Source organism: Notamacropus eugenii, chromosome 5 (assembly GCF_028372415.1).
Source record: "Notamacropus eugenii isolate mMacEug1 chromosome 5, mMacEug1.pri_v2, whole genome shotgun sequence".
Taxonomy (NCBI): Eukaryota; Metazoa; Chordata; class Mammalia; order Diprotodontia; family Macropodidae; genus Notamacropus; species Notamacropus eugenii.
This window is the reverse complement of record NC_092876.1, coordinates 66,385,134-66,410,614: the sequence shown is the minus strand read 5'-3', so window position 1 is coordinate 66,410,614 and position 25,481 is coordinate 66,385,134. Positions and strand designations below refer to the sequence as shown.

The following is a 25,481-nucleotide window of genomic DNA, read 5'->3' as shown; positions in this document are numbered from 1 at the left end:
AGGGGTTCCAGAGTCAACACTTTCCATTGTATCAACCTCACCCCTTAAGTTTTATTATTATAATTATTAATTTTTTAAAATTTAATTTTTAAAAATATTTAACTCCTTAAGTTAGGAACCCTTTGTCACTGTTAAGAGTAGAGAGGTCAGGGAGAGTGACTTCAGAGAGAAGGTTAAGGGGAGGCAGGGATAGAAATGAGGGGGCTGAAGAAATAGGTTAAAGCATGTGGCCATGATCATAGCTGGGCCTAAAGAGAAAGGGAGAATGATGTGAAGGAAGGAACATGGAGCACAGGCTTAGGAGACCCGCATTCCTGGCCTGACTCTGTCACCAAACTGGCTGTGTGACCCTGGGCCAGTCCTTTCCTTTCCTGAACCTCAGTTTTCTCATCTGTACAAGAGGAAAGTGAAACATCTGCTTCCTAGAAGCACAGTGAGGAAATTGCTTTATAAATGCTATACAAATGTGGAGGGGCAATGAGTGCTGAGGGATGGAGAGTCAGGAAGATGGGTTCAGGCCCTGCCTTGTGTCCTCTGGCTGTGTGCAGGAAGCTAGGCAAGCCAGCTTCTCAGTGCCCCAGGAAAATCTATGACTATACAAGCTGCAGAGTGTGTCTGTCTGCATCCGAAGAGGAAGTTTTCTCATTGGGAGTTCTCAGATCCATAAAATCACAAGTCCAACTAAACAAAAAAAATGGAAATCTGACTTTCTATTAGAAAGAACTGCAGAAAGAACTCTGACTTTGGTTTGAACATGGCCTCTGACACTAGATCATCGTGTGGAGATAATAATATTCCCATTCCCTGGCTCACAGGGTTACTCTGTGTGTGTGTGTGTGTGTGTGTGTGTGTGTGTGTGTGGGTGTGTATTTGTGTGGGTGTGGGTGGGTGGGCTTTGTCAACTGTAAAGAGCTACACAGTAAGTTAGTTTTACTAGGTATATTTTGAGGGACAAAGGAGGAAGGAAGAGGAAAGAGGAAGGACAAAGAAGGGGAAAAGAAAGGTAGAGAAGGGAAAGGGAAAAGGGAGAGAGAAAAAAGGGATGGGGGAGAACAAGGGAAAAGGAGGAGTCGAACAGGAGCCAGCAGCTCCTGGATGATCTCAGTCTCCTAGCCTTGGAATCTCCCTGATTCTTGGTTTAATAAGGATGGTTTCCCTGAGATTGAAGCCACAAACCCCAGCAGGCCCCTCCTGACATCTCTGGTGACCTCTGATGCCTTTCCCCCTCAGCTTAGCTCCCCTGATCAATTCTTTTCAAAAAGGCAAGGTGCTATTCTGAGAACAAGGATGTCAGGCCCTGCTGGGCCAGTAACAAGCAGTAGGGCTCCAGCTGATGTCTTGAATGGTGGGATTCTGGGGCTTTCTCAGGTTACGTATCCATCCTCCTCATTCAAGGTAAGTAAGGTTGCTATATGCTGGGGAAGTCATACATAATATTTCTCTCTTTCATTTCACTCCATTGGGGCCACCTGAGGTTGTAATGTGGGTGGAGGGACATGGAGAGATCAAGCTGGGAAAATAGAAGTTGCATTCTTTGCTGAAAGCAAATTTAAAGTGAAGGGAATTGATTTTCTCATACCAAAGGAAAGAGAACCAGGCTGAAAAGAAAACCTGAGTTTAAGTTTTCGCCTCGCCTCTCACTCTTCACATGGCCTTGGTCAATTGCTTGTCTCTGAGCCAGTTTTCTTCTCTATAGAATGGGAGGTGGGAACTAGATGGGCTCTAAGATTTCTGCCAGCTCTTACATTCTACCTTCTAAAGTTCTTTCCAGTCTTTACATTCTGAATGTTAGTGTTCTGTATTCCAAGGTCCCTTCCAGTTCAAATGTTCTATGTTCTAAGATATCTTCCAGCTCTGACATTTTATGTTCTAAATGCCCCTCCTTGTTCTGACATTGTGTGTTCTAAGGCCCCTCTCAGCTCTGATATTGTATGTTCTTAGGCCCATTCAGGATCTGACATTCCATGTTCTAAGATCCTTCCTAGTATTCTATGTTACAGGGTCCCTCTCAGTCCTGGTATTCTTGGTTCTAAGGTCCTTTCTAGATCTGACATTCTATGTTCTTAAGCTCATTCCACATCTGACATTCTATGTCTAAGGACCCTCCCAGCTCTGACATACTATGTTCTAATGTCCCTCCTACCCCTGACAGTCTGTGTTCTAGAGTGTCTCTAAGTTACAACATTCCATGTTCTAAGGCCCTCCCTGCTCTGACATTTTGTATTGTAAGGTCCCTCCCAGCCAAGATATTCTTGGTTCCAACTTTCTCTGTCCTAGGGCCCCTTCAAGCTTTGACATACAATATTCTACAACTCACCACATCCAAGTCAAAGCTCTTCTCCACCCAGTTTTTGGCCTCTCGGAACTCGTCCTCCAGCTCCATGATATACAGAGTGTCTAAGGCATCAATGATTGTGGCCCCACCAAGGCCTCCTGCAGGGACAAAGAAACAGCAACTTGACGACAGGTCATTGTTTTCCTCTTCCACCATATCTCTTTGAAAAAAATCCAAACTTTTTTTCCCCCTTAAAAAAATCAAGGGTGATCTTAAACTTCTTATAGTCACTGGCTCCCTCTGAGGCTGGAGCAAAAGTAGAGTCTAAGACCTAGACTGTCACCCACAGAGCTCTTCTGAACTTTGCCCTGTTAAGAATGTACAGGAGAGGATTTCTTTACGGCACTTTAGTGGACAGATGGCAGTTTCATAAGCTCCTGTCCCTTCTCTGGCCCCTCTGTCTCCTCTATTCAAAAACACAGACTTATTAAGCACCTACTATGTGTCAGATTCTTTGTTTAGTATTAGGGAGATGTAAAATAATGTGGTTCCTGCCCTCAAGGAGCTTCTAATTTAATGGGGGCAGCTATAACTTATACCAATAAATACAACAGAAAGTTGTATGTGATGGAGTCAAGGGAGAAGTACAGACAAAATGTTCTAGAACAGTGTGAGGTGGAAGAGGGAACATTACATTCAACCAATAAGGCTGAAAAGAGGAAAGGGAAGGATCAGGGGTGTCTGTATGGAAGAGGCAGCCCTTGAGTGGGACTGAGAAAGATTACAACTAGATATACACCAAGATCCTAAAATGTCACATATTATGCAGTGGAACTAGACCAAGATGGGGGTGTGTGTGTATACAGCAGGGAGATAATTGGGCAGCATCAATAAATGGTACAGAAAAGGATGGAAGAGTTCTGTGTGAGTTGACATCCCTTCTGCAGAAGAGGAATGAAGGCTTCTACATTGTTTCAGAGAGCTTGTCTAGGATCAGTAGAATGTCAGTTCCTTGAAGGCAGACACCATTTTCCATCTCATCTTTATATCCCTTACTACATTCATGCTGAATTGGATTGAATCTGGTAGAAATTAAAAGGAAGCAAATATTGACTTAACGTCACAGTTAGAGGTGCCAACAAGGAAATGGGATGCCCCAGGAGGTAGTGAGGCACTGTTAGTAAACACAGGCTAGACAATCATTTGCAGGATCAGACATAATACTGGATCAGATGACCTTTATAGTTTCTTCCAGGTCTGAGATTCTTTACTTTATCAAGGAAAGCTCAGCTCAAGCACCATGTCCTATAAGAAGCCTTCCTTGATTCCAGTAGCTAGAGCCACAACTGCCCTCTGCATTTAGTTTGTCTATACTAGGTGGTGCAGGCCTGAAGTCCCTGAATTCAAATCCAGCCTCAAACACTTACTGGCTGTGTGAACTTGGGCAAGTCACTTCACCCTGTTTGCCTCAGTTTCCTCATCTGTACAATGAGCTGGAGAAGGAAATGGCAAACTGCTCCAGTATCTCTGCCAAAAAAACCCCAAATGGGGTCATGAAGAGTTGGACGTGAACGAAATGACTGAACCACATCAGCAGTAAAATGACATGACTGGACTAAATAACCTTAAGGTCCTTTCTGGTTCTAAATTTATAATCCTATGAGCTCCCATTTCTAGAGAAGTTTAAGATTTACAAAATACCTTCCTCACAACTGCCCTCTGACTTTAATTTTCCTCACTACCTATCTGTGAGGGAAGGAGAACAAGTATTATTCTATTTTCCAGGGTCTAAAAGAGAGGAAGTATCTTGCTCAAGGTCATGTGGATTCCTAGTGACAGCAGCAGAGGCAGAGAGGATGCCTGATCCCATCCTCGGCAGCCCTGGGGGATCAACCAGGAAATAACTTCTCATAGAAGTCAGTCCCAGGTGAAGCACCCAGCTGCAAGGGCTCATGCCCTGGTTGCCTGCAGGCCTTCTGTAAAAAGACGGACTGTTCTGGTTGGGAGAAGTCCATTCCCAGCCTGGAATCAGCAGCAAAGAGGATTGGAACTGGGTGGAGGAGTGGGCAGTGTGGAGAAACTGGGCAGCTTCCCAGACTCTTCTGAGTCAGGCCTTCCCTGTGTGGCTTCATTATTTCTCCTTTGGAGTGAATTCCCAGAATATTAAATATTCTCATACTTAAAAGGTCAGTGTGAAAACTCATCCAAAAAATTCAAATAGAAATGACTTTGGGGCATTTTGACCATCTACTCTTATGGATTATCTATACTGTGGTCTCTCTTCATGGGGGCCAATAGCCCTTCACCCCCAGAGTAGCCTCTTCTAACTCCAAATTTTCTTCCTCTTCATTGTCTCCTTTACAACCCCCTTCGCCAATCTGTCAACCACAGCAGAGACCATGTCCTGAAGGAACTTCCATCCCAGTCATCCATTGTACTAACTGGTGACTTCCTTTTCTTGCCTGTTTCCATCCTAGTTCTGGAACCACAAGCCCTATCAAGTCAACTCTGCCATTGCTCTTAGATGAGCGCTCCCATCTATACAGTATCCCTGTAGCTTTAAGGACTAAAGTGCCCCTCCCTGGCATCACTGCCATGAGGTCACAAAGACTCACACATGTAGACATGTGTCTACATGTAGACAACAACATGTAGAAGATGAGGTTGAATTACTTTTTGTGAAAGAACTAAGGTTAGAAGTTAGAGGAAGTCAGAGATGGATCAACTAGAATTGTCCCACAATGAAACTTAGGCTACCCTGTGAGACAGTGAGCTCTCTATCAAAGTGGGTATCCATGAAGTAGCTGGATGACCACTTGGAGATTTTGCAGAAGGAATTTTTCCCTTCAGAAAGGGGTCAGACTGGATAACCTCTAAGGTCCCTTCCACCTCTAACATTCTAAGATTTTAATCAGTGCATTAAAGTATCGTATTTAATTCTGCCCTTTCAAAGCTGGGGAAGATAAGGTCTAGGAATGTTCGATGGAATGTTGGGGTCAGAAATGAGTCAGCACTAGGTCTGTGCATCATTCAGTTCTGCTGCCTCAGATAAAACAGAAATGCAAACAACTGGCAAGTCCCTTTACCTCTCTGGGCCTCAGTTTCCACATCTGAAAAAAGAGGGAATTCAGGTATATGACTTCTGACGGTCCTTCCAACTCTTGATTTGTCATCCTGTGATCCTAATTGATCTGTCAAACTCCTATTTTTCTTAGTCTCTGCTAAGTCAAATACTAATAATTCATCTTGATCAGAAAGCCAAGCTACAAATTCTCATCCTGAGAGATTAGCAGCATCAAGTCTTACAGCTTGAAGGAATCTCAGCAGTCATAGAATTTATATCTCAGGTGACCTTACCAATCATTTAATCCAACTCCCTGATTTTACAGATAGAGAAACTGAGACCCAGAGAGGCAAAGGGGACTTGCTCCAAGACACACAGATAATAAGTAATAAAAGTGGAACTAAAACCCAGGTTCCTGGACCCCAGATCTATCACATTCTATTTGAAGTCATTTGGTCCAGTTGGTACCTAAATAAAAATTTCCCCTTCAACATTCCTGATAACTGGTTATTCAGCCTTCCCTGTTCTGTCTTTCGGTGATGAAGAAATCACAAGATATTGGGAATCAGCATCTTAAATAAATTCAGTTGGTCTATATTTGGTTCAGACCCTTCCTCATCTCTTACCTGGAATGAAACAGCCTCCTAACGGGTCTCTCTATTTCTAGTTCCTCCCCTTCCTTCTCCACTCCATTCTTTTTTTACATAGCTGTCAAAATAATCTTTCTAATATACAGTTCTGATCATCTCACCACCTTCTACCCCACTCAAAAACTTTCAATGACTCCCTTTTGTCTCTAGATGAACTACAAATTATAAATTAGCCTGGCATTTAAGGTCCTCCACAATCTGGGCTTGACTTCAGTAAGTAGGTGAAGGAATAAATAAAAGAATGAATGCTTATTGCATAGTAGAATGTGTCTTGAGTTTAGTTTGGGTATCTTGCTTGATGCCCATCTGGAATTTTTAAAAATATGATGCCATATTCCCCTTAGATCTAATGGAGATTGAGAGGACAGAATCGTGTATTTCATTATAGAAAATCAGCTGGGGCTGAGCCAGACCCCAAGCTCTTCTCTTGATGGTGACCTCAGAATGGAGGAAAGTCCACAGTCAATGCCTCCTGTGACATTTTCCCTTCTAAACAGCACCCAAGCAATGGATCTCTCTACAACTCACAGAGTAGAAGAGGGCTTGATAGATTAGTTGGCAAGACTTCCCCTTCCATTCTCATGTTCCTAATTGTTCTCTCCGTTGATCTCACAACATCTTGGTGGGATGTTGTCCAGGTATACACTTAGAAATCCTTTCTCTTGAGACAAAAGGTTACCCAGGGAGGTACCTTAGGTACCAGAGGCTCAGGTGGTGTCTTGCCAAAATTCAAATGCATTTCATTTGCAGGCTGCACCAGGAAGCAGGTTCAACTTTTTGTAGAGTAAAACTTAAACACACTAACTAGGAGGCAGCTAGGTGGCTCAGCAGAGTGCTGGTTTTGGAGTCACGAAGACCTGAGTTCAAATTTAGGCTTAGATACTTACTAGCTAGGTGACCCTAGGTAAGTCATTTAAGCTCTGTTTCACTTTCTTCAGCTGGAAAACAGGGATTATAAAAGCATCTATGCTCAGGATTGTTGCAAGAATTGAGGTCAGGAATCTTTTTGTTTGGCAGGGGAGGATCTTTATGTCCCCAGTACCTAGCAAAATGCCCAACCAATTTACTATTGCACTTATTAAGTGTTTATTATGTTCCAGGCATTATGATAAACACTAATGAGGGATGGAGGGGACAAAGAAAAGCAAAACGCCAGTCCCTGTTTTCCAGGAGTCCACATTCTAACATGGGAAGCAACATGTAAATTATCTGGTACAGACCAGATATATAGAGAGTATATCTGGTCATCTCAAAGAGAAGGCTGGGAGGTCCTGGAAAGGTAAAAGGTGGGATCTGAGCCAAATCTTGAAGGAGGCCATGGAAACTAGGAGATGGAGGTGAGGAGAGAGAGTATTCCAAGCATGGCAGACAAAAGCATGGAGTCAGGAAATGGTGGATCTTAAGTGAGGAACATTGAGGAGGCCTGTGGTCCTACATCAGAGTGCGTGGAGGGGAGCTGAGCATATAAGACTGATGAGGTAGGAAATGGCCAGGCTGTAGAGGCTTTGAGATAGGGTTTTGTATTTAATTCTGGAGGCAATAGGGAGCCACTAGAGTCTGAGTCATGGGGTGACATGATCAGACTTTGGCAGCTGAGTATCCAGTGGTGGGCACTTCAGAGAACGTTGTTGTTGGCTTGGACTTGTCCAGTGTCAGAGAATCTGAAAGCTGGAACTGAAAAGGACCTCAGAGCTCCATCCAGTCACTGATTTCACAGACCAGGAAACTGAGGCCAAAGAGGTCAGTGACCTAAAATCACAAAGGTAAAACGTAACAGAGGAAATATGTAAACCTAGGTCCTCTGATTTCCAACCCAGCATCTTTCCAATGTACCTCCCTGAACAACTCAAAAAATGGTATAATTAGCACTTGGTCCTTGACTCTAAGTCCAAAGCTCTCCTTACCACATTTGATATTTCCTTGTTTGGAGGAGAGGCAAGTTAGGATGCAATCAATTTAAGTAAAGCCATACAAATGTACTCTAGCTTTGAGACAATTTTAATGAGCTGAGAGTAGGAACTGAGTGGCAGATTGGGAGAGGAGAAACTGAGGATTTCCAGTAAGGCAAGATTGTGGGGCATGCCTCATGAAAGGTTGACTACATGTGAGTTAGATGGGATGGGGACTTGTTGACCCAGAAACAGCACCAGCCCTTCAGGACAAATTTAAGACATCTTAGCAGAAGAATTCTGCATCCTATAAATGTTCATTGATTTCCCATTATTTTTATTTTTTAAGACTATAATATTTATTTTTAATTTTCTCTCCCTTCTATTTCCCCTACACCCTCCCCTACTGAATAATGTCAAAAAAAGAAAAAGAAAACCCTTTTACATACGTATAATCAAGCAAAGCAAATTTCTTCACTAGCTGGTTCAAAAAAAAATGTATGTCATGTTCTGCATTTTTTGTCCATGACCTCTTTGTCAAGAGGTGGGCAATGTGCTTCATCTCTGGCCTTCTGACATCATGATTTACTGTTGCATTGATCAGAATTTAAAGTCTTTTAGGATTATTTTTGTTTGTAATGTGGTCATTGTATAATTTTTTTATCCTGGTTCTGCTCACTTCACTTTGAATCAGTTCAAATTGGTCTTCTCAGTTTTCTCTAAAATGGTCCATTTTGCCATTTCTTATAGCACAATACTATTCCATTACATTCATATACCACAAACTGCTTAGACATTCCCCAATAGGTGGCTACCCTCTTAGTTTTCAGTTCTTTGCTATCACAAAAGTGAATATAATTACTTTTGTATATACCTTTTATTCTTTCTTTGATCTCTCTGGGATATATGACTAGTAACCATATCATTAGGTGTAAGGGTACATATAACTTTTTCAGGATAGTTCCAAATTGTTTTCCAGAATGGGTAGATCAATTCCCATCTCTACTAGCAATGCGTTGATGTTCCTATTTTTCCACAGCTTCTCCAACATCTTTCATTTTCCTTTTCTGCCATCTTTGCCAGTCTGATGGGTGTAAAGTGGAACTTTGGAGTTGCTTTAATTTGCTTTCTCTGATTATTAATGATTTAGAGCATTTAAAAAATATGGTTGTTGACAGCTTAATTTTTTCCATCAAAAACTGCCTGCTCATACATTTTGACCATTTTTATATTGAGGAATGGCTTTTGTTCTAAATTTCAACCAATTCTTTCCATATCTTGAAAATGAGATATTTATTAGAGAAACATTCTGTAAAAATTGCCCCCCCACACTTACTTGTTTGTTTCACTTCTATCTTTAACTGCATTGGTTTTCTTTTTGGAAAAACTTTTAATCAAAACTGTCCCCTTTATCTTCTGTGTTCCCCACCCCCTCATCGGGTCTTAAGTTTTTCCCCCATGCAGACATGAAAGGTCAATTTCTTCCTCACTCCTCTAAATTATTTATAATGTCACCTTTCCATATTAAATCGTATCTTCATTTGGATTTTATCTTGCTATACACTTGTGAAATGTTGATCTATACTTAATTTCTGTCTGCTTTCCAGTTTTCCTAGCAGTTTTTTGTTGACTAATAAGACTTTACATCAGTAACTGGGGTCTTTGGGTTAATTGAACACAAGCTACTGTGTTTGTTTACTTATGTGTGTTGGGCACCTAATCTGTTCCACTGATCAACTTCTCTATTTTCTAACCAGCACCAAATTGTTTTGATGATTACCACTTTGTGTTATAGATCTGGTACCTCATTATTCTTAAGCACTATTAAAAGCATCAATAAAATCCTTAAAACCTAAGGAAAGGAGTTCTCCATTCTCCCATATTTCCACCGATATACATCATATAAGGGCATCTGAAGTTTTGAGTGTGTAAACAACATGGTCCTTGCCCTGTGATCTCTTTGTGAGATGGGAAGTTCATGAATTGGGTGAAGAAGGGAACAACTGATTGGCTAAGCAAACAAAGTACCTCTGGGAGCTTTAAATAGTGGAACATATTTCAGCAATTGGCTAATCCAGTGGTGGAGAAATCAATTCAAAGGTTGGAGCTAGAGCAGAGAGAGAGAGAGAGAGAGAGAGAGAGAGAGAGAGAGAGATGGGAGGAGAGAGACAGAGACAGAGAGAGGGGGGAGAGAGTCAGACAGAGACCAAGGCAGAGAGAGACACACACAGAGAGAGTTTCTCTTGGGGGTGTGAAGAAAGGATTTCTCTCTCTTTCGCTGTCTCTCCTCTCTTCTCTGTCTCTGTGTTTGTGTCTGTCTCTGTCTCTCTTCTCTCTCCCACTCCCATTTCACATCCATTGACCATATCATTTATAGAGACAGATCCAGTAGCAAAAATTATATTCACCTGGTATTGAAGAGATGGGACAGGGAAGACATAATTCCTCCAGAAAGGAGCTGATAGACACACAGAAGATAAACAGATGAAGACTCCACTATGGGAGAAAGGATTTCTAGTACCAGGAGTTGTAAGTGACTTCTCTGCCACATCCATTTAATACATGTGTGCCTCATCACCACCATACTCTAAGCTTGAGCCTACTTTTCCCATAGACCTTGTGTGCATTTGTGAAAGAGTGAATTCCAAACTTTTAGCAGAAATGTTTTTGAAGCTCCTCTTCTTCCTATATTGACTTGGTAAATGCCTTTGCTATAAGCTAACTGAAACTACTTGCTGGGAAATGGTTGATGGGAAATGCACAAGTAGGTTTTGTAGTCACCCACAAGGTTACCCCTAGGTAACCTGAAAGTAGTAGTCAGTACTTTCTAGGTACCCAGTCTGTGAGTATGAGTGCCCAGAAGGGTATTACCACCAAAATCAAAAACCACCATCCCAACATTTCATGGTTCTCTAAGTTAGAGGTGTTCAACTAGGAGCAGACAAGGTTTGATTAGTCAGTCAAAAGCATTTATTAAGCACCCACTATATGCCAGGCACTGTGCTAAGCCTTGGAGATACAAAAAAAGGCAAAAGACAATCCCTGCTCTCATGAAGCTCATAGCTTAATAGGGGAGACAATATGGAAACAACTACATACAAAAAAAGATACAGGATAAATTGTAGCTAATCAACAGAGGGAAAGCAGTAGAATGAAGGCAGATCAGTCAAGGTTTCCTGTAAAAGGTGGGGAGTTTAACAGAGATTTAAAGCAAGCAGAGAAAGTCGGAGGTGAAAATGAGGAAGGATAGAAGTCCAGGCATGGAGGAGAGCAGCAGGAGAAGTACAGAAGAGGGCAGTGGTCTACAATTCTGAGGTGCTGTCCAGTAACAGTAGGAGAAGGCAGAAAGAAGAGCAAAAGAAGTCCAAACCCAAGTCAGGGACTTGTTAATTCAGTCCCTTCCAACCCCAACCCACCTTGAGATGTGAATCACTGGCATTGGGAGGTGGGGGAGAGGAAAAAGAAATACGGAAGAAATGAGAGAGACAGAGACAGACAGAGAGATGGAGGGAGGGAAGAAGGAAGGAAGGAAGGGAAAGAAAGACAGACAGAAAGAAAGAAAGAAAGAAAGAAAGAAAGAAAGAAAGAAAGAAAGAAAGAAAGAAAGAAAGAAAGAAAGAAAGAAAGAAAGAAAGAAAAAGAAAGAGAAAGAAAGGAAGGAAGGAAGGAAGGAAGGAAGGAAGGAAGGAAGGAAGGAAGGAAGGAAGGAAGGAAGGAAGGAAGGAGAGGGCTAGATATGAATCACTTTCCATTCCTCTGGGGCTTAAAGGTTCTCAAATGTCTTTCCAACAACCCTAGAAGCTTTTTGTGCCAAGATGACCATACCTAGTGTTTAAATGGAGGAATCTGTCCTTAGGTCTCCTGGCCTCCTAATTCCAAACCTTTCCTACCCTCCTCAATGCCTCCCTCATCAGTAACCCTTACTAATGATGTCTGCATTGTCAGAATCCCTCCCTCCAAAGGAGAAACATTTACATGTTCCAGGGGCTTAACTTCCATTCTCCAAAGTTCCTTCTGAGCCAGAGACAAGGTCACCATCCAATTACAACTTGAGTTAAAAGAAGGCACTTAAAATCACCTGTTAACATGCAAGGAAAGAATTTAGTGATAACTCTAAAGGGTTTTGAATCATGCATCCAATCTCATAAGATGGTAAGGATGGGGGAGGGGGGAAGTTTATAAAAGGAGGATTGTGCCCAGTGTTGGTTTCCACATTTTGGGAAGGACATTGACAAGCTAAAAAACATCTTCAGAAGTGTGGCCAGGATGATGAAATTAATGAAGGGTCTCGAGATCATACCATATGAGGATCTACTGAAGGAACTGGGACCGTAGGAGAGAGGACTGAGGGGAGACATAATAGATTAGACATGTTCTTGGCCATGTTTTAGGCAGCTAAGCTGAGCAGTAGATAAAGCACAGACTTGGAATCTAGAAGACCTGAGTTCAAATCCAGCCGTGAGACACTTAGTAGCTGTGTGACCAGGTATAAGTGTAATGCTAATGCAAGGTTAATGGTGGTGGTGAGGGGGGAAGAGTTAAAGATCTTCTCCACTCATTAATAGGCCTCAATACCTTTTGTTAATTTCTGTTGAGGCACTGGGGCACAGAGTGCTGCCCTCTTACTCTGAAAAGTGTATAAATACTCTGATGTGAGGTTTTACTTTGGGGCTTAGTTTGTGTGCCAGATGAGACTCTGGGAAGCCACTAAGCAGCCCCCTGGCTTTGAAAAACCAGATGTTGGTGCTTCACTCTCTAGTAACTATGTATGTATTGCTTATGGTCACAGAGTTGGAAACTCTGTCTGTTGAGCTTTATTTCTCTGTTTGTATTTTCTCTGAAGTTCAGGGTGCTGACTTTTCCCTCTGAACCAAGTGAATGATATATGTGCTTGATTAAAATGCTTGTTCACCCCTCAAGAGATGCTTTCCTTTTAGAAAAGCAGACCTAAGAACCTGTACAACAGGCCCTCCTGTCTATTCCAGGGTCCTTGTTGATATAACAAGTCACTTGAATCTGTCTGACTCAGTTTTCTCATCTGTATAATGGGAATAATCATAGCTTTTTCTTTTTAATAATAATAATAAGCTATTGTTACGATGGATTTAATACCTACTAGGAGTGTTGTAAGGATCAAATGAGATAATATTTGTAAAGCGCTTTGCAAACCTTAAAGTGCTAAATAAATGTTAGCTATTATTAGCTATTATTGTTGGCCCAACATGACAAAACTAGAGGCAATGAGTGGAAGTTATGGAGACACAGATTTTAACTCAAGGGTAAGGAAAATGTTCCCAAGAATTAGAACTCTCCTAAAGCTAATGGGTGCAAATTTTCAGTCATTTCAGTTCTGTTTCACTCTTCATGATCCCATTTGGGGTTTTCTTGGTAAAGGTTTGCCATTTCCTTCTCCAGTTCATTTTACAGATGAAAAAATGGAGGCAAACAGGGTAAAGTGACTTCCCCAGGGTCACTCAGCTAGTAAGTGTCTTAAGTCAGATTTGAACTCATGAAGATGAGTGTTTCTGACTCCAGGGCCACTATTCCAGTCACTGAGTCATCTAGCTGCCCAAATAATATGATAAATTTTTTTTTGTTGTTATTGAGTCCTTTCAGTCATATCCAACACTTCATGATCACTTTGGGGTTTTCTCAGTAGAGATACTGCAGTGGTTTTCCATTTCCTTCTCCAGCTCATTTTACCTGTCTGAGGCAGACAGGTTAAGTGACTTCCCTAGGGTCACACAGCTAATAAGTGTCTGGGGCCAAATTGGAACTGAGAAAGATGAGTCTTCCTAATTCCAAGCCCAATGTTCTGTGCACTATGGTGGCACCTGGAGGTGCTCAAGTGATATACTATGTACAAATAAGATTATATATATATGTGTGTATGTGTGTGTGTGTATATATATATGCAGAGAGAGAGATACACACAGACACATATACATACATACGTTATATATATATATAAACTTAGAGGTGATCTCAGAGGAAAGAAGCTAGCATTAAGGGGGACAAAGAAAGGCTTCTTGTAGGGGGGTTTTAGCTGAGACTTGAAAGAAGACAGGAGGTGAAGATAAGAAGGGAGAGCGTTCCAGTCTAGGGGACAGTCAGAGAAAATGACCTGATTCAGGAGATGGAGTGTCTTGTGTAAGGAAGAGCAGTGAGACCACTGTTATTGGATATGTTTGGGGGTATAGGAAGAAATAAGATTATTACCAAACAGAGGATTTTGTATTTAATCCTGGAGGCGATAGAGAATCATTGGAATTTATAGAGGAGGGGAGTGACATGAGCTTTTGGAAAATCACTTTAGTGGCTGAATGGAGAATGGATTGGAGTAGGGAGGACTTGAGGCAGGCAACCCCACCAAAAGCTTTTACAATACTCTAGGTGTGAGGTGATAGGGGTCTCCACTAGAGTGGAAGTACTGTTGGAGGAGGGAAGGGGAATATTTGAGAAATCTTACAAAGGTGAAACTGATAGGCCTTGGCAACAGCTTGGGTATGGGGAATGAGAGATAGTTAGGAGTCAGTTGAGGAAGACACCTAGGTTGTGAACTTGAGGGACAGGGATCACGGTGGTCCCACTGCAGGGGTGGGGAACCCAAGGCCTTGAGGGGTCCCTTCTTGTTCTCAATCTATGACCCCTTGACATGGCTTTAGTTTCCCACAGAACCTCATGCTTTTCCCCCATGGCTCATGGCAGCACCCTTCCTTCGCATAAGGGGTTTGAGAGCGCTTAGGAACCCCTTAGGATTTTCTAGTCACCTGCAGGGAAGCAGAAAAAGAAAGCAACATGGTACTACGTAAAGAATCCTGGCTTTAGTCACGTCAAGCCAACAAGTATTTATTAAGCACCTACTATTTGTCAGGAAGAAAGACAAAAGAGGGTCCCTGGCCTCAGGGAGCTCACAATCCAAGGAGGGGACAATACACAAAAAGCTATGTCCGAACAAGTTGCAAACAGGATGAATTAGAGAGTCTCAGATGGATGGCCCTAAGACTGAGAAACCAGAAGACAGTTTCTAACGCTGGCTCTGCCACCTACCACCTGTTTGACCTCAGCCAACTCACCTAACCTTGGGACCTCAGTTTGCCACCTCTAGAAAAGGAAGGACCTAGAGTAGATGACCTCAGAGGCTCTTTGCTGCACTGAATTTCTAACCCCGAGACTGTGGTGTGGTGGTATGGGAAACAGAGAGCTGGACACGGAGGCAGGAAGCTGTTGTTGTCTGGTCATTTCAGTCATGTCCGGCTCTTTGTGACCCCATCTGCAGTTTTCTTGGCAGAGGTACTGGAGTGGTTTGCCATTTCCTTCTCCAGTTCATTTTACAGATGAGGAAATTGAGGCAAACAGAGTTAAGTGACTAGCCCTGGATCACACAGCTATTAAGTGTCTGAGGCTGGACTTAAACTCGTGTTCCTAAGACTCCAGCCCCCAGCATTCTATTCACTCTGAGGCCTAGCTACCAAGAAGACATGAGTTCAAATCCTACCTCTCAGTTGCTTATTAGCTGTGTGACCCTGGGTAAGTGACTTTATGTCTGCCTCAGTTTCCTCATCTGTAAAGTGGGAACAATAACGGTACCTAACTCTTAAGGCTGTTGCAAGGGTCAAATGAGATAATATATGCAAAGAGCTTTACAAACCCCCAAATGCTATATAAATATTAGCTATTATCATTATTACTCTAATGAGTCACTTCCTCCTTCTTAGTACTGTTTGGAGGAGGAGGAATGAAAGACTATGTTGAGAATGCATTGGGATGGGTTGGAGGCAGAGCACTGTGGGACGCCCAGGGATGTTGGTCTCCACTAATAACCAGCACAGTTCAGCCTTGGCTAGAATGGATCTGTACACAAACCAAACTGATTCGGTCCAGTGGGAAGTGCTGAGTTGGCACATGCTACAGCCTATGTGCCTGGGACTGGTCTGGCTACAGGAGGAGGCTGGGATGAGGCACAACCACCCAGGAAACCTCTATGCCAACTCTCTGCCATCAAGTACAGCAGAGAAGGCTGCCATGTGGACACAGCTGTGTGCTGCTTGCTGGGGGTTATCCCCAGGGAGCCGGGCATGTTCTGCTCTACAGTAGTACCTTCCATAGGCTGGGGGCTGGGGGCTAGGGGTGCGGAGGAAGGAGGTAGCAGATCAGCCCATGCTGGGCCATGGGCTTCTACAGACAGATAGGATGAGACTGGTGACAGCCCCAGGTCGTCAGAGCTCACATCCCTAGAAGGGTGGAAGGTATCAGCTGAAAGTGTGCTTCTCCCTGCCCCATACCACCCCAAGGAAGGTACAATGACCAGGCCCAAACATTCCAGGGTCCATTGTCCTCTCCGAGGGCCAGGCATCACTGCAACAACCAGCTGATTATGTCTGATTATTAAGCCTCAGCTGGCATATTTGCCAGGTAGCCAGCATGTCAAATAGCCCTCATTTAGCATCAACATTAGCATATTCATAGCTGTCCCAATGCAGCAGGGAGGTAATGGAAAGAGTCTTACACCTGGAGTCGGCAGACCTGGGAGGAGACCTAGCACAATGCCTGGCACACAGTAGGTGCTTAATAAAGTTGATTGATTGATTGAATCTTCTGGCCTCCAGTTCTAAATAGTTATATGACCTCTCTAGACCTCAGTTTCCTCAACAAAGGGTGGTAATAATTCCTCCCTCAGAGGGTTGCTATAAGGATGTTGGTCAGTCAATGGCAAAACCTAAAGTGTTATTAAGTGCCTACTGTGTGCAGAGAATTCTGCTCTTGGCAGACAAGATAGGATAAGCTCCAGTATCATAGATTTATAATTGGAAGGGGTTTTAGAAGTCGCTGAGTCTAATCCCCTCCTTTTTTTTTTTTTTGGAGGCAATGGGGTTGAGTGACTTGCCCAAGGTCACACAGCTAGTAAATGTCTGAGTCTGGATTAGAATTCAGGTCCTCCTGATTCCAAAACAGTGCTCTATCCACTTTGACACCTAGCCACCCAGCCCCGTGTTTAACAGAAGAGGAAGCTAAGTCCCAGAGAGGGCATGTGATTTGTACAGTTACACAACTACTGATTCTCCAAGGTATGACTCAAACTCACATCTTTCTGACTCCCTGTCCAGCATTCTAGCTCCCACAGACCTGCCTATTCTCAAGGAGTGGGAGAATCCATTCTAGTGGGAGAATTCAACACATCCAAAATGGCTATTAAAAAATTAGAATAATAATAGCTGACATTTATGTAACACTTTTTAAGATTTATGACCCATTTTATTTACATTATCTCCTTCAAGAAATTATCATTTCCATTCTACAGGTGAGGAAACTGAGACTTGGGGAAGTCATAAAGCTCAATCAGAACATGGTAAGCAAACAAAGGAGACATAACAAGCTATGTGATGAATTGAGGCAGGAAAAAAACCATCTCTGTTGAGAGGTAAAAACTAGAGATGGCTTCCAGGAGGAATTAATTAGCATTGGAGCTGGCCTGGAAAAACCAGCAAGACTGTATCAAGTGGAACTCAGAGTTGGAAGTGGCATTTAAGGCCTAGATGGGAAAATAGCTAAGGATGTTTGGGTTGGGGGATTGGGGGCTGGGGCAGTACAGTAAGTAATCCAGTCTGGCTTCAGCCTAGAGCTCTTTCAGGGAGCAGCCAGGATCAAGGCTATACATGGCTTTGAAGGCCAAATCAAGGAGATCAGTCTTCATTAAGAGGTTCTAAGCAGAGTTGTGACCTTCGTCCCTTGGCACGCACCTCCCCTCCCCCATCATCCCCTGCTCCCCTGGACCAGGAAAAAGAATAACCTTCCAGCCAGTTGTTTTTATCCACCCCAGTGCCTCAGGGAATTAATGATGCTGCCAGAGTATGTGTGAACAATCCTCTTACAAAAGAAAACACGCCAGGCTGAGCAATGTGGGCTCCAGAAAAACACTTAGGGGGGATAGCCTGTGGGGAGGGGCTTGTAACTGCGGGATCCCTGGAGTCCTTGCTAATGGCTTTGTTTAATTCCAGGAGATGACCCACAAAGCCCCCTCAGCTGCGAAGGACAGGCTCAGTCCTCTCCCCCAAAGCTGGGCTGGGGACACATTTGCCACAGGGTATCCACAGAAATGATCCAGAAAGTGGATTTTTAAAAATCATACAGCCTTCTACAGCAGGGTTTTCTGGCCACCAATCATTGTGTGAGAGACACAAAAGTCTTGAGAGATCAGACACAGTCATTTGCATGTGGCCCAGAATTTCTGTGCCACTAAGAACTCGGGGCCAAGAAAACAGTTCTAATTAACATCACTAATTAGTTCAAGTACCTTGGTTTCCTCAACTGTAAAATGAAAGGATTAGATAAGCTCTGTTTCTTTCCTGTTTTGAGGTTCAACGTTCTAACATTCTTCGATCTTTAATCTAACAGATTTAATATTATATACTCTAAAGGACCTTTTTGCTGTAATAATATTATATGTTCTAAGGGCCCTCCCAGCTCTGACATCCTGTGTTCTAAGAACCCTCCCAGTCCTGACATCCTCTTTTCTAAGAGACCTCTCAGTTCTGAACATCTGTGTTCTAATGCCCTCCCAGCCTTGACTTCCTATGCTCTAAGAACCCTCCCAGCTCTGACATTTTGGGTTCTAAGGGCCCTCCCAGCTCTGACATCCTGTGTTCTCAGGGCCCTCTCAGCTCTGAAATCCTATGTTCTAAGAGCCCTCCCAGCCCTGACATCCTTCAGGATTGGGGAACCTTCAGCCTTACAGCCTGAAGGCCAAAGGCACCCCTGTCTATGTTCTAAGAGTCCTCAAAGTGAAGACAGTCTGTGTTCTAAGGTCCCTTCGAGCTGTAATATTCTGTGCTCTAAATTACTCTTAGCTCCAGCAGTTTACATTCTGACAGTCCACAGTTCTTATATTATCACATTTTCAGTGGGTTGTTCCTGTGGTAAATTTATTCTCTGGATCATATAAAATTACTGTTTAAGGCTGAACCTGCAAGGGAGATAATGATCATCCCATAAGAACTTTCCAGGATCCTATGAATGGATTCTATAAAACATTTCTGGGGTAGTTGGAAGGTCCTAATAAGAAAGTTGGTACCTGAGGTCTGAAAGTTTGGTAAGGAAAAGAAGGCAAGGAGGAATATTCCCCCTGGCATACACTGATTGCTACTGGACCCAGCCCTCTCTGATTCTCTCCAAGCTACACTGGTGATCACACCAGGGGACCGCACAAGGGGGCAATGGGTTTGGAGAAGAAACCTCAAGCCCTGAAGTCACAAAGGAAGCAGATGACAATGCAGTCTTGGATCTACCCAGCAAGGCTCCCATACAGCCAAGCATTGATCAGTGTGTGGACTCAGGCCAACCAGACATGGAATCTTCCTTGCAACAGTGGTTATGAGGAAGGAAAAATGAAAAGAAACTGCAAAGCTCTGATTCACTCTCTGGGGAAACAGAAAGAAATTTCTGAGACAACTGCAAAGAGAGCCTGGTCCTGACTGAGACAAGATGATAATGGGGATTTCTGGAAATGGGGGTGCCTTGTCCTATGCCAATAAGTTCATTTCAGGCCAGGCATGGCCTGGTTTGTTAGGCACTGGCAAGTCACTGACTTTGGTGTCTCTGTGTTCTGTTTGCCAAAGGATCTCCTACACACTCGACTCCCAGGCCTCCACCAGCCTGTGCTCTAGCCCCCCACTAGTCCCTTCCCTACCCCCACCAGACTGTCAACAACTGTCGCCCCAGTAGCCTTTTGGCAGCACAACCACCAGAAGAATATCTTTTGCAGCAGTTTCTTAATGTAGCAGCAGCTACTGATAATGGAGGACACGCATCAGGTCTCCCCCGCATGGCTTGGACGTGTCTGTGTTCTGAACCTCCTTCTGGCTCTACTAAGTTCTGAGGTCCTTTCCGTCTCTGATATTTTATATTAACCATAGCTAGCACTTCTATATCACTTTAAAGTTCACAACCTCATTTGATCCTCACCACAACCCTGGGAGATAAGCATTATTTTTATTCCCATTCTACAGATGAGGAAACTGAGGCAGGTAAAGGTTAAGTGACTTGCCCAGGGTCACACAGCTAGTAAGTGGCTGAGGTTGAATTTGAATCCAGGTCTTCTGGACCATGTCCAGGACTCTTTCCACCAGGCCGCCCAAAGTGCTCCTATACTCTATGGTTCCCCTCCTCTGCTTGCCTGATGCATTCTATGTTCTAAAGTCCCTCCCAACCCTAACATTTGATGTTCTAAGCTCCCTTTGGTCTTCCTTATCCAAGCTGGTACTCCTGCTCCTGCCCTAAGACTCAGGTTCACCACATCTAGTGGAATCCTTCTGTCTTAGAACTGGAAGGGACCATCTAGTCTAGCTTCCTCATTTCTGAGATGAGGAAACAGGTCAGGAAGGCTGTGACTTACTCAAGGTCACACAACTGGAAAATTCCAATGAAGGGCAGTATGGTGGAAAGAGTTCTAGATGAGGAGTCAAAAGTCCTAGCTCTGCCACAAAATCTCTGGGTGTGACCTTGAGTGAATCACCCTTCCTCTCAGGGCCTTAGCCTTCCTCATCATCAGATAAGGGTTAAATGACCTATGACATTCCTTCCAAATTTAATGGTTCATAGTTCAATGATTGCACCATCTCTTACCTCCCAGTATGTACCAGCTTTGCCTTCTGAGAGGTGGGCTTTGGAGAGGATTTGCACTTCTTCCACCTGCCCTAGAAGGATGGAGCTGCCTCAAAGTGACTGACCCACAACCTTATAGAGCATCTGTTCTGACCCTCTGCTTTTACTAAGGCTTAGAGATGGAGGTGACCATTCCACGTTCATGTAGACAGAAGGGAAATACTTAAATGTCAAAGGTAGAAGGGAGACTTTCAGTGTTTGAAAGGTCCTTAGAACACAGGTTGTCAGAGCTGGAAGGGCCCTTAGAACATAGCATGTCAGAGATGAGAGAGGTCTTAGAACACAGGATTTCAGAGGTAGGAGGGCCCTGAGAACTCAGAATATCAGAGCTGGAAGGTCCTTAGAACACAGAATGTCAGAGCTAGAAGGGCTCTTAGAACTCAGAATACTAGAGATGGAAGGGCCTTGGGAACACAGAATGTTAGAGCTAGGAGGAATTTTAGGTCATGGATAGTTAGAAGAGATCTTGAGGCCCCCTAATGCAATCCTCTCATTTTGCAGATGGGGAAATTGAGGCTGATAAGTGCAGGATTATACAGAGACCAAGTGGATAGAGGCAGTATTCTGGGAAGGCAGACAGTGGAGAGCCAGGGCCAATTTTCATCTCTCTGTGGGAGGACAGCACCATGCGTACTTTGGACTTACAGAGGGCAAGGAAGCAAAGCATCTGCTTCAGATGCCAGGATCAAGCCATTTCTAACAGCAGCAAACACACCAGAGCCAAAGAGAAGGCAGCTTCTCAGCTCCAAAGAAAACATACAGTTCAGTTTCCTAATGATCGGACCCCCAAGAGCATTCTCCAATCTTTCCAGATGAGTGTAAGTTCCCGGAATGCTGGAGGGCACTCCCAACAAACACATTGCTGAATGCTGAGAGAATGGACAATTTTTCAGCCTCAGTGAAGTCTTCAAATTGAGTCCCAAATGCTGATTTTAGGCTGTCTTGTTTTCAAAATCACAGAACAATTCCATTTGTCAAGGCACAAAGTGAACCATACCAATAATTAAAAGGGAATTATAATTAATTGTGCAGGAGCAGAGCTGTTTCAGTGCCTTGGGACAGAACTTTGAAAGGACTGCATGGTCACCAGTGATAAATACTGGTGGGGATGGAACTGGAGAAGGGAGGGCCAGACAGACAGAGCCAGAAAATGCATGACACCTCTGTTTCTCAAGTGGACAGGATGAGCAACGGGGTGATGGAAAGGGCCAGATGTCAGTCCTCGCTCTGCCACTGACCAGCCAGGCAATCTTGAACAAGTCATTTCATGTTGCTGGGGCCCAGTTTCCTCATCTGTAAAATGGGCATTATATTACCTGCCTTCTATCTCCCTGCCTACCTTCCATTTGTGAATCAAATGAAATAAAGAATGAGAAAGGCCTTTGTAAACTTTAAAGGACAAATAAATAAATGTCTTACAAACCTTTAAGCTTTCTTTAAGGTTGAGTTTTTATTATGTTATTAATAGACATTGTTATTCTATGACAAACTGGCCATACATCAAATTCCTCAGGGGTCAAGGAATCAGCTTGATGATATGGACAACACCTAGAATATGGCAGCAGCTTAATGAAAATCAAATGCCTACTGCCTCTTCTTAAGGTTCACTAATACAAGGGTCCCTGATTTTTGCATGAAGAGGGGTCCTGGCATCACTGGATAAGGGCGATGAAAGTGAGGGAAGCAGCAACCCAGATGTTCTTAACCAGATGTGGTGGGGGGGAGGGGACCACTATATCTCTCCCCATGGGAAATCTTGGCAAATGATGGGGCAAAATCATGAGGGGTGTGGCAAGGTTGAGGATAGGACATACACATATATACTATGAAGAAGGGTGTGATGGGAGCAAAGGGCAGATTCGGACAAAGAGCTCCAGGAGAACGTGAGGAGAGATCCCTTTTAGGGATCAGGGAAAACTTTCTCAGCTTAGCCTTGAAGGAAAGCAGAACCTTGGGCATAGATGATCTCCAAGGTCCCTCCCTTCCACAGCTCTTAAGTCCACAAGTCTATTATTCTAAGGGGCATGGTGAAACCCAGTGGCTTAGAACTCTATTCTACGCGGTCTCTAGACCTACAATTGATAGGGAACCCTGTAAATCAACTTCCCTAGGCTGGACTCTATCGACAACCTTAGCTTCTCAGAAAATCAGACCCTTCACAGACATGACTCGTAGGAACTCTGCCTTACAAAGTTGCAGCAGGGGAAGGCTGGGAAGGAACCCCAACTTCCCAGCCTCTCCTTCCTTGCACTGAAAGAGGCAATTGGTGTGAGAGACCACTGTTTCTCAGTCATTTCCACAAAAGCTCAGATTCCAAGTTTGGGGCCCCAGTTCAGGGCAATAGTTGCAAAGTCTCCAACTAGTTGGTTCCAAAGTTTCCCTGAGAAGATCAGTCTCTAGGCCAGTAGTTCCTGCCACAACCTCTTCACAGTTTGCAAGATATTTTGACAGATAATGGAAAATGGATATAACTGCTGTGGAAGGGAAGCCAGACAAATGTTTCAGTTTTTGGAAAAAGGAAGAGGACAAAGTCTTTGAAATACAGGTTGGTAAGTTTGACTTTGATTCCTGACAAATTTCTATAAAGTATTGTTAGAGGGATGGTCTATGTGTATTTAGAAAGGGAAGCAGTGATCATGAAGAGTCTACATTTATTCATCAAGAATAGTTATGACAGATTAACTTCATTTCCTTTTTTTGACAGGGTTACTAGAATAGCAACCATGGCAATGGGTCTATATGGGTACCGCCTGAGTGCTCCACTATTATCCTTATAAAGCCATGAGAAGAGTGAGGAAGGCCTCCAGGACATTGAGTGGACCCACTATAGTGAAGTCTTGGGAGGACAGGAAAAAGTCACAGAGGATGGGAAGGCTTAGAGGAGTTGCAATCTGTATCACTGGAGGGAACAAACAAATTGATGAGATTATAGACCCATGGAAGATCTGAGTAAGTGATTGCTGCAATGGCATTGATGAACTCAATTTCAGTAAGGCATCTGACAAAAATCTCATAAGACATCTTTCTGGACAAGATGGCGTAGTTAAGTGAATATAAGTTAATAAGAAAATAAGTTAATAGAATAGCTGGCCCCCAAGAGTAGTCATTAATGGATTATTGTCAACCTAGAGGGAGGTATCAAGCAGAATGCCCCAGGGATTTGTCCTTGGCCCTGAGCTGTTCAACTGGTTTTTTGATGTTTTTTGTTTATTTGTTTGCCAATGCCTTGGTGAAAGCAAAGATGGCAGCTTTATCAGATTTGTAGATGATATAAATCCTTATAGGTTACTGCCTTCTTCCCTCTCTGGACTTGTACCACCCTCTAAAGATGTATTAGAAAGTACAGGAACAAAAAGTCAGAACTCTGGGCCTGAATCCCAGTCCTGTCCCTGCCCATGCAACTTCAGACAAATCACTTTACCCATCTAGGTGCCATTTGGAAAATAAGGGGGCTGGGTTGGGCTACATTACCAGCTTGAGGTTCCTTTCAACCAGTTCTATGATCTTATCATTTCCAGTCGGGGCTGCTCCTAAAATAGCCCAGACACCTGGCATGAAGAGGGCCTTCGCTTGAGGGTCTGGAGAGAGAGAACCTCCTCAGATACTCTTTGCTAACTTGTTTCAGCGTCTCGGGAGTCATGATTAATTGGAAATCTCATGCCCTGGCAGGAAAATTCATGCCAGGATTTTTTAGACATGTCAGGATGACTGTGCTATCAAAACCTTGTCATGTCTCCACTGAGCACACCCTGTCTCTCATTCTCTATCGAAATATGCCAAGCCCGGCACACATCACACATTCTGCCAGAGAAGACTTCACAGCCTTTCACTACCGAATGAGCACAAACCGAGATCACGGCTGGCATTGGGAGCCCCCGCTGGGACTCCAAGGCCCCCCCATCACAGACTGCCTGCTGCCTCAGGCCTATCAAGGCCAAACTATTGCCAAGGTTTGCATTCTGTGATTCTGAGAAACTGTCTCAGAGACAAAAAACACCTCATCCCTGTTTTGACAAGGGAAGGAGAATCAGTCGCCCATGCGTCTATGAAAGTGCAACACATCCTTTTCCTCTGATTTCATGAGAGGCTGAAAGAAGAGCACTGTAATTGCCATCTCTCGTTTTACAGAAAGAGAAACTGAGGCTGGAAGATGTCAAGTGACTTGTTCATAGGATCACAGATTGGACCAGACTGGGCCTCAGAGGTCTCATTTGACAGATGAAGAAACTGAGGCCCAGAGAGGGGGAAGTAGATGGAATTTGAGCCTCGGTCAGTAGAAGGACCATTCAAATCTTACTTCTGACCATTCTGCCTGTGGGACCTTGGACAACTGCTTTGATTTTCTTCATCTATAAAACTAGTAAGGTGGATTAGATAACCTCCAACCTTTTGTTTATTTCCAGATCTACATAAAGTCACTTTGGGGATTTGCTTTTCCTACCCTTTCCCCTTTTCCCCCCAACGTGTCAATGGGAAATGAGTGATCCAGGATGTGTGACCGCACCTTGGAGTCTCAGTTTCCTCAGCTATGTAGTGGAGATGGTCATATTTGCACTATTGTCCCAGTCCTTCCCAGACACTTTGGGGACTTGGATGGCTTTTAAATAAGAGAAGGCTAAGCAGAAAAGAAGCTGGCTTTTATTACTACCACATTTTACCTTAGAAATATTATGGTAGAGTGAATGGAATGTTGATTCAGAGTCAGGCAGACCTGGATTTGAATCTAACCTCAACTGACAATGTAACTGAGCAAGTGCCTTATTCTTTCTGGGCCTCAGATTCTTTATCTGTAAAAATGAGACAGAGATGTCATAGACAGAGCACCACCAACCAACAAGATGGCATGCGGAACGTGGAAATTTCTAAGGTAGAAAGTTTCAGGCCTGGAGGGTTCCCTAAAGGGAAGGGATGGAGGAAAAGAGGAAATAGATGACTCTTGAGCA

General features: G+C 43.5%; 1 protein-coding gene across 1 annotated transcript in view; it reads right to left on the bottom strand.

Moving 5' to 3' along the window:
* The window catches only part of MAN1C1 (mannosidase alpha class 1C member 1), a 214,019-nt gene that overhangs the window by 56,504 nt on the left and 132,034 nt on the right, over positions 1-25,481 (bottom strand). Inside the window, 1 exon segment of the mRNA XM_072609372.1 lies at positions 2,318-2,433. Coding sequence (XP_072465473.1) covers positions 2,318-2,433 — 116 coding nt within the window.